This window comes from Rana temporaria, chromosome 3, assembly GCF_905171775.1.
Source record: "Rana temporaria chromosome 3, aRanTem1.1, whole genome shotgun sequence".
In the NCBI taxonomy this organism is placed as follows: domain Eukaryota; kingdom Metazoa; phylum Chordata; class Amphibia; order Anura; family Ranidae; genus Rana; species Rana temporaria.
Genome location: NC_053491.1, coordinates 306,667,271 through 306,680,121, shown reverse-complemented (window position 1 = coordinate 306,680,121; position 12,851 = coordinate 306,667,271). Strand labels below are relative to the sequence as shown.

The 12,851-nt window shown below is 47.1% G+C and overlaps 1 protein-coding gene across 1 annotated transcript in view; it reads left to right on the top strand.

The window, feature by feature from the left end:
* The window catches only part of LOC120930475 (electrogenic sodium bicarbonate cotransporter 1-like), a 644,541-nt gene that overhangs the window by 306,212 nt on the left and 325,478 nt on the right, over positions 1-12,851 (top strand). Inside the window, exon 7 of the mRNA XM_040341656.1 lies at positions 4,316-4,490. Coding sequence (XP_040197590.1) covers positions 4,316-4,490 — 175 coding nt within the window. The remainder of the gene's footprint in view (positions 1-4,315; positions 4,491-12,851) is intronic.

Here is a 12,851-nt window from a genome sequence, read left to right as displayed (position 1 = left end):
GTGGCTATACTGCTTCAAGATTGAGGCCTATATTGGGATAAGATTATGACAGTTTAGGCTGACCTAGGCGTAATGTGCGCCTTGCTCTCTGTGAATCTGGGCCTAGGTCAGCCTAAACTGTCATACTCTTATCCCAATTTAGGCCTCAATCTTGAAGCAGTATAGCCACTGATGCCCCAAGTTTGAATTTTACCTTCCTTAGGACGTCAGGCAATCTCAATGTACGTGTTTTGTGGGTGCAACCCCTTTCTCGCAACTCAAGTAGGTGAGAGGGGGTTGCACACCCAAAACACGTCCATTGATCCCCCATGATGGGAGATAGCACATGTTGACATTGGGCATGGGATCAGGAGGAAAATACCCATTTTGCCTCACAATTTGTGTACATCTTCAAAATTTGGCTTGTTCAGGGGTGACATCACCCCGTCTGATGAAGGCAAGATCAAGACATTTTGGACATACTATAATGTCTGATATTGCCCTCTAGTTTTTCAATGTTGAACTCTGTAAAGTTCCAGAGTCATATATGTTATGTTTTGAAACATTTCCTGTTTATGCAAAAAATAATAATTTACTGGAAAAATAAAAAAAAAAGTTGTATTTTAACACAAAAAATGTATAACGTACATGTGAATGTTCACAGCGTGAATTTTTTTCTAAAAAACTAAGTGTGGCTTCTTATTTCAATGCTCAATACCATTGTTATTAATAGGTTGGTGTTTACAGTGACAATGGGGGTTATTTACTAAAGGAAAATCCACTTGGCACTACAAGTGCACTAGGAGAACCTAGGAGAGAGCTAAAAAATCACAACAATAAATACAATTTAAGATGTTATCATAATTTTTTATTATTTAAAAAAAAATTAAACATGGTCTGACATAGCAATGGCCCCCCTACCCGTAAAGTAATCAACATATTTTTGTTGCACTTCACGGGCACTTTTGGGGGCAAGCCAGTACGGCCAGTATCCAAGCCCATCAGGGGATTAACAGGAAGTTCGGCCCCAGGCCCAACTGTGACAATATAATTTGTAGAATGTTTCCTTTAAAAATTGTGCAAGATGCAGCAGCTGAAGATGATATGGTTGAGTTTGTATTCCTCCATGTTGATGGCTGCCAGAAACAGGCGTAACCGACTGGCCATTATCCCGAAGGCATTCTCAACAACTCTTCAGCCGGTAGTTAAAAACCCTCCTCTCTGGGGTGAGGCTGCCCTGGGGGAATGGCCTCATCAGGTGTGGTCCCAGACCGAAGGTTTCATCAGCAATGAAGACGAACGGAAGGCCCTCAACGTTGTCTTCATCAGGTGGCAGTGCCAGGCCACCAGTCTGGAGACGTTGGGCAAACTCCGTCCGTGCGAAGACTCCACCATCGGACATCCAACCATTCTTCCCCACGTCCACATAGAAGAACTCATACTGTGTCTATACCACCGCCATCAACATTTGCGGCTATAATGAATTGTCGGCTCCCGGCAATTCAGAGAAAATTCATTCATTAAAAAAATGACCAGGCCCTTCAGGTCTGGTATGGATATTAAGGGGAACCCTGCCGTCAATTTAAAAAATGACGTGGGGTTCCCCCCAAATATCCATTCCAGGCCCTTCAGGTTTCGTGTGGATTTGAAGGGGAACTCCACCCCAAATAAAAAAAAAAATGGCAAGAAGTTCCCCCTAAAAATCCACACCAGACCCCTCTCCGAGCACGTAACCTGGCCGGCCACAGAAAAGAGGGGGGGGCGAGAGAGCGCCCCCCCCCCTCCTGAACCGTACCAGGCCACATGCCCTCAACATGGGAAGGATGTCCTCATGTTGATGGGGACAAGGGCCTCATCCCCACAACCCTTGCCTGGTGGTTGTGGGGGTCTGCGGGCAGGGGGCTTATCAGAATCTGGAAGACCCCTTTAACAAATGGGACCCCCATATCCCGCCCCCCCATGTGAATTGGTAATGGGGTACATTGTACCTCTACCAATTCACTAAGGAAGTGTAAATAATAGTAAAAAAACACACACACAGACTGTGGGAAAAAATCCTTTATTATAAAAGAAAAAAAAAAAATCCAGCGGTGGTAATCCACTCTCGATCCCCGCTCCAATGTTGTCAGTATCCAGCGACCGGTGATCTCCTCTCCGCCGGGGTCCAGCATTGAGAAGATCTCCTTATTCAGGTCCGGGATCCAGAACGCATGCATCGCCGGCCGACTGTCTCCACCGGAGACAGCCCGGCGAATGACGCGGCTTGAGCCAGTGACAGCTCTTATATAGGTGAGACGGGGCCACCCGTCACGTGACTCTGCCCCCCTCTGACGCAAGGGAAAGCCTGGGATTCCCTAGTGATGTAGTCAGAGGGTGCGTCCAGAGGGGGACGGGTCACGTGACGGGTTTCCAACGCATGCTTGGAAACAATTCGACGCATTGAACTTCATTTTCCTGGCTCGTCGTAGTGTTGTACGTCACTGCGTTCTTGACAGTAGAAAGTTCAGAGAACTTTTGTGTGGTCGTGTGTATGCAAGCCAAGTTGGAGCGGAATTCTGTTGGGGAAAAACTATCCAAGGTTTTTTCGACGGAAAATCCGATCGCGTGTACGCGGCATTAGAGTTTCAACCACAGAGTCCATATATTTTGTGACTTGATATTAAGTTTATTTCTAATAGAATATCCTTTAAAATGTTTAAAGTGGTTGTAAACCCTTACATATACCCAGTCAAGTGAATAGCCTCAGATGATATAGCCTCAAATGATAAACAGAGATGAAACAAATCCTCTTATGCCGCGTACACATGATCAGTCCATCCGATGAGAACGGACCGATGGACAGTTTTCATCGGTTAACCGATAAAGCTGACTGATGGTCCGTCGCGCATACACACCATCGGTTAAATAACCGATCGTGTCAGAACGCAGTGACGTAAAACACAACGACGTGCTGAAAAAAATGAAGTTCAATGCTTCCAAGCATGCGTCGACTTGATTCTGAGCATGCGTGGATTTTTTAACCCATTTTTTCCCATCGGTTAGGAATCAATCGGTTAAATTTAAAGCAAGTTGGATTTTTTTTAACCGATGGTTAAAAACCCTATGGGGCCCACACACGATCGGTTTTGACTGATGAAAACGGTCCATCAGACCGGTGTCCTCTGTTTAACCTATCGTGTGTACGAGGCCTCACATAATATTACTTGTTTATTCTGATTTTTAAATCAAAGGATGCTGGGCAGGAGGATGCCTAAAGGGGGCCACCTATGGCTCAGCTTTTGGATGGTTCATCTGGAACCAAATGAATTTTCCTTGTGTATGGCAAGCTTAATTTGTAAGATTGATAAGCTATTCTTTCAATGAACACACATTCAAATTACAGTTCCATGACTGTCTCCTACGTCAGCTTTATTGCTTCCTAGGTCAGCTCCCTGTTCATTGGGAATGAGTTGATTATGCTGATTACACATTATGGCCCGGATTCACGTAGCACTTACGCCGACGTATCTCGAGATACGCCGCGTAAGTGCAAATATGGGCCGTCGTATCTATGCGCCTGACTCTGAAAGCAAGATACGCCTGTAAATAGGCTTTATCCGACCGACGTAAGCTTCCTACGCCGTCGTATCGTGGGCACATATTTATGCTGGCCGCAAGGGGCGCTCCCATTGATTTACGATTTCAATATGCAAATGAGTGAGAAACGCCGATTCATGAACGTACTTGAGCCCGGCTCATTAATATACGCTGTTTACGCAAGTCGTACGTCCGGCGTAAAGTTATTCCCCATCTATGAGGCGCAACTCATGCAAAGGTATGGACCAGGGAACAGCCGTCGTATTTTACGTCGTTTACGTAGTAGTACGTGAATAGGGCTGGGTGGGTTCAAGTCGTAGGCAGTGATTCAACGTAACTTAGGCAGTTGTTTCGACGTGATTCTGAGCATGCGCACTGGGATGCGTCCACGGGGCGGTGCATGCGCCCGTACATTAATCATATCTCTATGATGCTCAGTCCATCATTTACATGGGGTCACGCCTCATTAGCATGGCTCACGCCCACTGCCACTTACGACGAGTTACGCCGAGGAAACCCAGCATAGATTTGGGAGCAAGTGCTTTGTGAATACTGTGCTCGCCGCTCTGCGCTACGTCGGTTTAGCGTATATTCGATACGCTACACCGGCATAACTATGCGCCGCTCTATGTGAATCCAGGCCTATCTGTCTAGAAGTTCAGTGTTGTAGAATTCAAGATCTTTGGCAGGTAAAACAGTTAGTACATAGTTTTATTTAAACCAATGCACTAATATTCATACTTTTTTTTTTTTTTTTAAGGCTTTTTAGTGGGCTTATAAAAGATGTGCAAAGAAAAGTCCCATGGTACTGGAGTGACTTTTATGATGCCCTCAACATACAATGTCTTTCAGCCGTTTTGTTTATCTATCTGGCAACTTTAACAAATGCTATTACTTTTGGTGGCATGTTGGGAGATGCCACTGATAACATGCAGGTATGTACATAATACTTCTATTTCAAATGATTTTTATTTGGTTTTATAAAAGCAAAAGGTAACAAATATTGCATTAAGAAAACTGTGTTACATAGGTATCTACTAAGTTCAGAGGTAGCAGGACAAATAAAACTTGGAAAGTTATCACTTTTTCCCATAGGAATATATCATAAACCTTAAGGGCCAGATTCACAAAGAGATACGACGGTGTATCTCCAGATACACCGTCGTATCTCTGACTTACATTGGTCCTATCTATCCGTCTGATTCATAGAATCAGTTACGCATAGATATGGGTAAGATCCAACAGTGTTACACTGTCGGATCTTATTTTCAATTTGAAAATGGCGCCGGGGGCGTTCCCGCTGATTTACGTTGAATAATATGTAAATCAGCGAGATACGCAAATTCACGAACGTACGCGGACCCGACGCAGTGTTCTTATGTCGTTTCCGTAGCGGCTTTCCCGGCGTATACTTACCCCTGCTTCGATGAGGCGCAGCCAATGTTAAGTATAGCCGGCGTTCCCGCATCGAATTTGAATTTTTTAACGTCGTTTGCGTAAGTCGTTCTCGAATACGGACGGACGTCGTTTACGTAAGCGTCTAAACCACTGACGTCCTAGCGACGTCAGTGGGAGCAATGCACGCCGGGAAATTTCGCGGACGGCGCATGCGCATTTAAATCTGCGCGGGAACGCGCCTGATTTTAAATAGTACACTCCCCCTAGCCGCAGAATTTGAATTCCGCCGGGGGATTTAGGATCCGCCGCCGCAAGTTTGGAGGTAAGTGGTTTGTGAATTAGCCACTTGCCTCTCAAACTTGCGGGAGCGGATCTTAAATCACGTAGATCGAGCGGATCTATAGAACCGCTAATCTACGTGAATCTGGCCCTAAAACTTTGTACCATTCTGTGATGTTAAAGCGGAATTCCACCCAAAAATTGAACTTTCGCTTTTCGGAATTCCCCCCCCCTCCGGTGTCACATTTGGCACCTTTCAGGGGGGAGGAGGGGGCAGATACCTGTGTAATCCAGATATATGCTCCCACTTCCGGGCATAGGTCCCTGCGTGACCTAAGCCATGTCCGACACCTACTTCGTCCCTCCCGCTGTCTTTTGGAAGACACAGGCATGGACGTCCGCTGAAATTTTTTCCGGGGGGGGGGGGGGTTAAAAGCGCCCCCCATGTTAAAATGTAGGAAAAAACTCCACTGTGCCCCCTGCATCTTTCAATATCTCTTTGTCACTACTGTGTACCCCCTCTCTACTACTGCACCTCTGGACCCCTTTACAATACACAGCACCCCACAGCTCTGGACCCCTTTACATTACACAGCACCCCACAGCTCTGGCCCCCTTTAATTGCACAGCACCCTGCATCATTGGCCCCTTTACATTACACAGCACCCTGCATCACTGGACCCCTTTACATTACACAGCACCCTGCACCACTGGACCCCTTTACATTACACAGCACCCTGCACCACTGGACTCCTTTACATTACACAGCACCCTGCACCTCTGGATTGCTTCACACAGCACCCTGCTCGTCTGGATCCCTTCACACAGCACCCTGCACCTCTGGATCCCTTCACACAGCACCCTGCACCTTTGGACTCCTTTACACAGCATCCTGCACCCCCTGCATGTTACATAGACTGTGACAGCCCCCTCCCCCTTCCTACCTTAAAGGGGTTGTAAAGGTAAAAAAAAAAAATCCTACATAGCTTCCTTTACCTTAGTGCAGTCCTCCTTCACTTACCTCATCCTTCGATTTTTCTTTTAAATGTCCTTATTTCTTCTTAGAAATCCTCACTTCCTGTTCTTCTGTCTGTAACTTCTTCTGTAATGCAAGGCTTTCTCCCTGGTGTGGAGTGTCGTGCTCGACCCCTCCCCTGTATTCGACCCCTCCCCTGGAATGCAGCAGAGCAAGGACGCCCACTAACACACAGCTGCTTTCTCTATCTGCAACGTAGAGAGCGTCCTGACCAGGACCGCTGTTAGAAATCACGGGGCCCCAGACAACTTACCTGACAGGGCCCCCCCCTGGGAAATATCAAGTTGCTAAAATGCCATGGTCGCAATGGCGTGTTTTGCAGCCATGGCAGAATTTAGAGCCATGCTACTGCCACCTCATGACTCCTGTTTTTTTTTTTACTTTCTTAAATTGCTGAATGGCAATTTTACATCGCAAGACCGTGTTGCAACTGTAAAATAATTATTTGGCTTCAAGGTGCAGAGCGGCCACATTGAACTCGATGAGAAATTTGACAGGCGGTGCTGCCTGTCAAACTCTGCAGCCTGCTCTAAAAATACTGCAGCTCTGAAGTAAAGCATTGCATCAATGGCATGTATACAGCCCTGTCTGACTATATGACAGCTGGCTTCTGTTGAAGGGGCATGACCAAAAAAGGTCTGTCAACTCACCAGTGCTGTCAGCCAATGGCTGAGAGTACTGACCAGAGTGTTCTGATGGGGTGGGGGGTCACCCACCCCATGGATTGTTAGTACAGCGGCTCCGACCTGAGGTGTCAGGTTTGTTTCGTACAGCCTGTGGGGTTTAATGGAAAAAAAACTAGCAGTGTATACTAGGCATTAGGCTGTATTCACATTTGACGTTTCATGAATGTGGGATAAAGTGCACAGGTAGCGGACGTTTTTCAGTGCATTTAAATGCACATAGCGCTTGTGATGTCATTAATTGTTGATGGCACCCTGAATACAATTAGCAGACCTGCGTTGTCATGTGGCAAATCTGAATGCTTTAAAAGGTTCTTGAGCCTGTCACACAAATGGCGACACCCATTCAAGTGAATGGGTTCCCCTATATGCGAAAAACAAGCAAAAAAACAAAAACAAAACATGTGCAGGAATATGTTTTCCCACTACATGAAGTACAAAGGGGGCCTTAGGGGTTGTTTATAGAAATGTTTTGGCAGATATGTCTGTCAGCTGGAGGGAGAGATGTGTACACTGGTTCATAGCTTAATACTGCAGTGGCAGCTACCTGAGTTCTAGGCTGGCTCCATATTTACTTCTCTCAAAAATCCTGAAGTTACTGTCCCTTCACTGCATCAGCAACCCCCCACCCCCACTTACCCTTTTCAGCAGAAGGACTGCACAATGCAAACCCTGGAGTTCACCGTGAACACAGTGCACAGATGAGAGAGCACGATCTGAAGGGAGGGGGATCAGAGGTCAGGACTTCCTGCTCATTCATCACGCTGACCAGAGATAACACTGCCGACTGATGGAAGGGGAGTTTCAGGACCCGAGAGAGGCACAGGCAGAGACTCTGCAGCTGTCTCCCTCTGCTTCAAATTGGGACACTTTGCAGTATGTAGAATCGATCCCCCTGCATAGCTGCCAGGGGGGAGAAAGCAGGCTGCGCTGCAAGGTGATCCACAGGAGTCACAAGGCAGTATAGCTAGCTCTCCTTCCCAGGCCCCTCTTCTGCTCGGGCCCCCTACTGGAGGGCTGGCTGTACTGCCCTATCAGCGGCCCTGGTCCTGACTCTCCTGTATTCCAGGGGAGGGGGCGAGCACGAGACTCCACACCAGGGAGAAAGCCTTGCATTAATGTGTGGAGTTACAGACAGAAGAATAGGAAGTGAGGATTTCTCAGAAGAAATAAGGACATTTAAAAGTCAAATCAAAGGATGAGGTAAGTGAAGGAGGACTACACTAAGGTAAAGGAAGCTATTTAGGATTTTTTTTACCTTTACAACCCCTTTAATCATGCAGCCAGAGGGAGAGACACAGCAGTGCGGGAACTGCTGGAGTTATTTTTCATATTACCAAAGATATTGATTGGTTGCTAAGACCACCTAGCAACCTATCACCTACTGGTTAACTCCAGCAGTTCCTTCCTCTGTTCAGCGCTGCTCACTGTCTCTCTCTCTCTCCTCCTGCGGTATAGGAGGAGAGAGAATGTCTTCTATATTCTGCACTGCTTGGCTGGCTCTGGATGTCACTCCGGGTAGTGGTACGTTCCACAACCGGCCCGGGCACCCCCACACACTCACAGATCGGCTCCCTGGCTCTCCCTGGCTGCCCTGTCACTGTGCCTCTGCACTGCCTAAACCGCCCCACGCCCCCCGCTTCACTTGTGGGGGGATGCCAGCCTTACACCGCCACAGTGTTTGGCACCGCTTCTCAATTCCAGGGAGGGCAATCGCCCCCCTTGCCCTATGGAGCAGACGTTCATGCACACAGGTCGCAGAAGACAGCAGGGACCAGTGGGATTGCACATACACAGTAGGGAACCAGGAAGTGAAGCCTGTATGAAGTTATCTAGAAAGTTTTTTTCTCCTATTGGATATCAGCACCAGCACCCATAAGGGAGAAGCCAGCACTGCTGCAATATAGCAGGACATATGCAAAAAGGAATGTAGAAGAGAATAATCTCAAGCTGGTATAGATATACACGGAGGGGATGTTTTTTCACTCTATTCCTTATAAGGTCAAGTAGACCAGTAAGCTATGTCCTTACAGGTTTGTAGTCTGTTGTTTGTAGAGGAAGGGCCACCTGAGACGAGAGCCTCTAGCCGGGCCCGCTTGGTACTTTCCTCCCCGGTAATATATGATGCACCTGTACAGGATGAGCCATTGTCTCTATCAGGAGTAACAGCCTCTCCTATGGTGCCTGGGCCTGCATAATGTTAATGAGGACACTTTGGCACTTTGGCAGTAGCCCTGAACAACTTAGAAGGGAGAATCACTACATTAATCGCAAAGTCCTCGCAAAAGGGCAAAAAGCGAAGCAGAGTTCCTTCTGTTGTTTCAGATCTCCCTTCAGAAAGGTCTGAGGATGAGGAGGACATGGCACCATCAGAGGATAAGGATGTGGCGTCAGAAGGATCTGGGATTTCAGAAGAACCCTTTTCTGCTTCCCAGGTTCTAAAATTGCAGGTGCAATATTATACTGAAACCGTACGCTCTGCATTCAAGTTATTTTCTTCGGAGTTAACAGACTCACCCTGGGTTCATTAACCACTTAAGGACCACCTCCTGCACATTTACGTTGGCAGAATGGCACGGCTGGGCACAGGCACGTACCTGTACGTCCCCTTTAAGTGCCCAGCTGTGGGTCGCCCGCGACCCGGTCCAAAGCTCCGTGACCACGACCGCGGGACCTGATCGCCGCCGGTGTCCTGCGATCGGTCACAGAAGCTGAAGAACGGGAGATGTCACTAATGTGTGTATGTCACTAATCGTCTGTTCCCTGATATAGGGAAAGGCGATCAGTGACATCACATGTCCAGTCCCGCCCCCCTACAGTTAGAAACACATATGAGGTCACACATAACCCCTACAGTGCCCCCTAGTGGTTAACTCCTAAACTGCAATTGTAATTTTCACAGTAAACAATGCATTTTTATAGCATTTTTTCTGTGAAAATGACAATGGTCCCAAAAATGTGTCAAAATTGTCCAATGTGTCTGCCATAATGTCGCAGTCACAAAACAAATCGCTGATCACCGCCATTAGTAGTAAAAAAAAAACAAAAAAAAAAAGAAAAAGTCGACTAGAGACGACGTAAGAGAATGCGACGGCCGCGCGTACGTTCGTGAATCGTCGGAAAAAGCGAATTTGCATACCCGACGGGGAAAACTACGCAAACTCCACCCAGCGGACGCCGAAGTGTTGCATCTACGATCCAAAGGCGTACGAAGCCGTACGCCTGTCGGATCTAACCCAGATGCCGTTGTATCTTGGTTTGAGGATTCAAACTAAAGGTACGACGCGGGTAATTTGAAAGTACGCCGGCGTATCAGTAGATACGCCGGCGTACTCGCTTTGAGGATCTGGCCCATTGTTTTTTTTTTCAAAATTGCCACTCTATTTTTGTTTATAACGCAAAAAATAAAAACCGCAGAGGTGATCAAATACCACCAAAAGAAATCTCTATTTGTGGGGAAAAAAGGATGCCAATTTTGTTTGGGAGCCACATCGCAGGCCCGCGCAAATTGTCAGTTAAAGCGACACAGTGCCGAATCGCAAAAACTGACCAGGTTCTTTACCTGCATAATGGTCCGGGTCTTAAGTGGTTAAAATCCCTGCAGGCTGCATGCTCCTTTCCGGTTCATCCTTTATTGCAGAATCTGATTTACGCAAACTGGAAGCGTCCAGATAAGCGTTTGTCTACTCCTAAGAAGTTTGAAGTTCTTTATCCCATGGAGAAGAAGTTTACCAAGAAGTGGAGTCTGCCTTTAGTGGATGCGGCCATCTCTTGTGTAAATAAAAGCTTAACCTGTCCGGTGGACAATGCCCAGGTATTTAAAGATCCTTCTGAGTAAAAGTTGGAATCTTTATTGAAGTCTTCCTTTCTCCTGGTGGGCGCAGTGACCCAACCTGCTGTGGCAGCAGTTGGTATGTGTTAGGTCTTAAAGGATCAGGTGAAACAGGGGCTGAAAGATCTGACTCCGGAGCAGATCAAATTTTGGATGAATATGCCTAGGGACTTATGTTTCACAGTGGATGCCATTTGAGATTCTATTCAACAGGCATCTCGCCTTACGCTCCAGCTGGTGCAAATGCGCAGAATTATTTGGCTAAAGCATTGGTCAGCAGAAGCCCCATGCAAAAAGCTTTTGATCAGTTTTCCCTTCCATGGCGTACGCCTCTTTGGGGATGATTTGGAAAGATATATTCAAAAGATATCAAGCAGCAAGACTACTCTATTGCCGGAGAAGAAGAAAAACAAGCGCCCTTGTTTTAAGCGCTCTCTCTCCGGCTCCCAAAACATCTGCCTCCAGACAGTGGCGACGGCATTCTCAGCCAGCCGCAAAGGGTAAAAACCAAAGCCAGACCCAGAAAAACAAGAAGCAGTGGGGGCAAAGATCTGACAAGCAAAGCTCCAAATCTTCTTCATGAAGGGGTGCCCCTGCTTGGCTGAGTGGGGGGACGGCTTTAGCAGTTTTCAGCAGCTTGGCAGACAGAGATCCAGGACAAGTGGGTAGTTTCTTCGGTATCCCTAGGGTACAAGCTGGAATTTAGTGAGACCCCACCTTATTGGTTTCGAAGTTCAAAGGTCTCCAAAGATCCAGTAAAGAGAGAATCCTTCTTCAGAGGACTGTATCATTTGCTGTCTCAGGGGGTTATCAAGGAAGTCCCCCTAAAAGAGCAAGGTGCAGGGTTTTATTCAAACCTCTTTGTGGTTCCAAAACCAAATGGAGCTGTCAGACCCATTCTGGACCTAAAAGCTCTAAACCAGTTTCTTAACATTCGCCATTTCCAAATGGAAACCATTCGATCCGTGGTCGCCACCCTACAAGGCGGGGAATATTTGGCATCTATAGACATCAAGGACACCTATTTACATGTGCCTATTTATCCCACTCACCAAAAGTTCCTAAGGTTCGCGGTAGAACATCGCCACTTCCAGTTTGTGGCTCTGCCTTTTGGTTTGTCCACCGCTCCCCGGGTATTTACAAAAGATCTGGCCCCACTGTTGGTAAACTTAAAATCACAGGGCATAACGGTGACAGCCTATCTAGACTATCTACTTGTGATAGATCAGTCAGTGGCAGGATTAGATCACGCAGTGCTGAGTACAGTAAGATACCTGGAGCATTAAAGATGGATCATAAACCTACAGAAATCCTCTCTACAAGCACTAAGAGTAAAGTATTTGGGCATGATCTTGGACACAGCCCAAAGTAGGGTATTCTTGCCAGAGCCAAAGATCAAGTCTCTAAGAAAATTGATCCACAAAGTCAGGGCGAAGAAGGGACCATCGATTGGCCTCTGCATGAGGCTATTAGGGAAGATAGTGCCCTCCTTCGAGGCTGTTCCTTATGCCCAGTTTCATTCAAGACTTCTGCAAGCCAGTATTCTAGCTGCCGGGAACAAAAGCCAAGCTCTGGATTTACCCATGCGCCTGTCTCCACAGGTGTGCCAAAGCTTCAGTTGGTGGTTAAAGACTGTAAACTTGCGGAAAGGAAGGTCCTTTCTCCCAGTCACCTGGAAGGTGGTGTCTACGGATGTCAGCCTGTTGGGCTAGGGAGCAGTATTAGAAGAAGCTTCAGCCCAGGGTACCTGGGCCAAGACCGAAGAGATCCTACCCATCAACATACTGGAGATTCGGGCAGTATATTTATCCCTCAGAACCTGGGAACACAGGTTACAGGGCCACCCTGTTCAAATTCAATCCGACAATGCTACTGCAGTAGCTTATATCAATCACCAACAAGGCACCTGGAGTCGGGATGCTCAGGAGGTGAATCGGATTTTGACATGGGCAGAAAAACATGTTCCTTTCTGCTATCTTCATTCCAGGAGTAGAAAACTGGCAAGCGGACTAAGTCACCAGCAGCTGTCGCCAGGAGAGTGGTCTCTCCACCCCGATGTCTTTCAGGC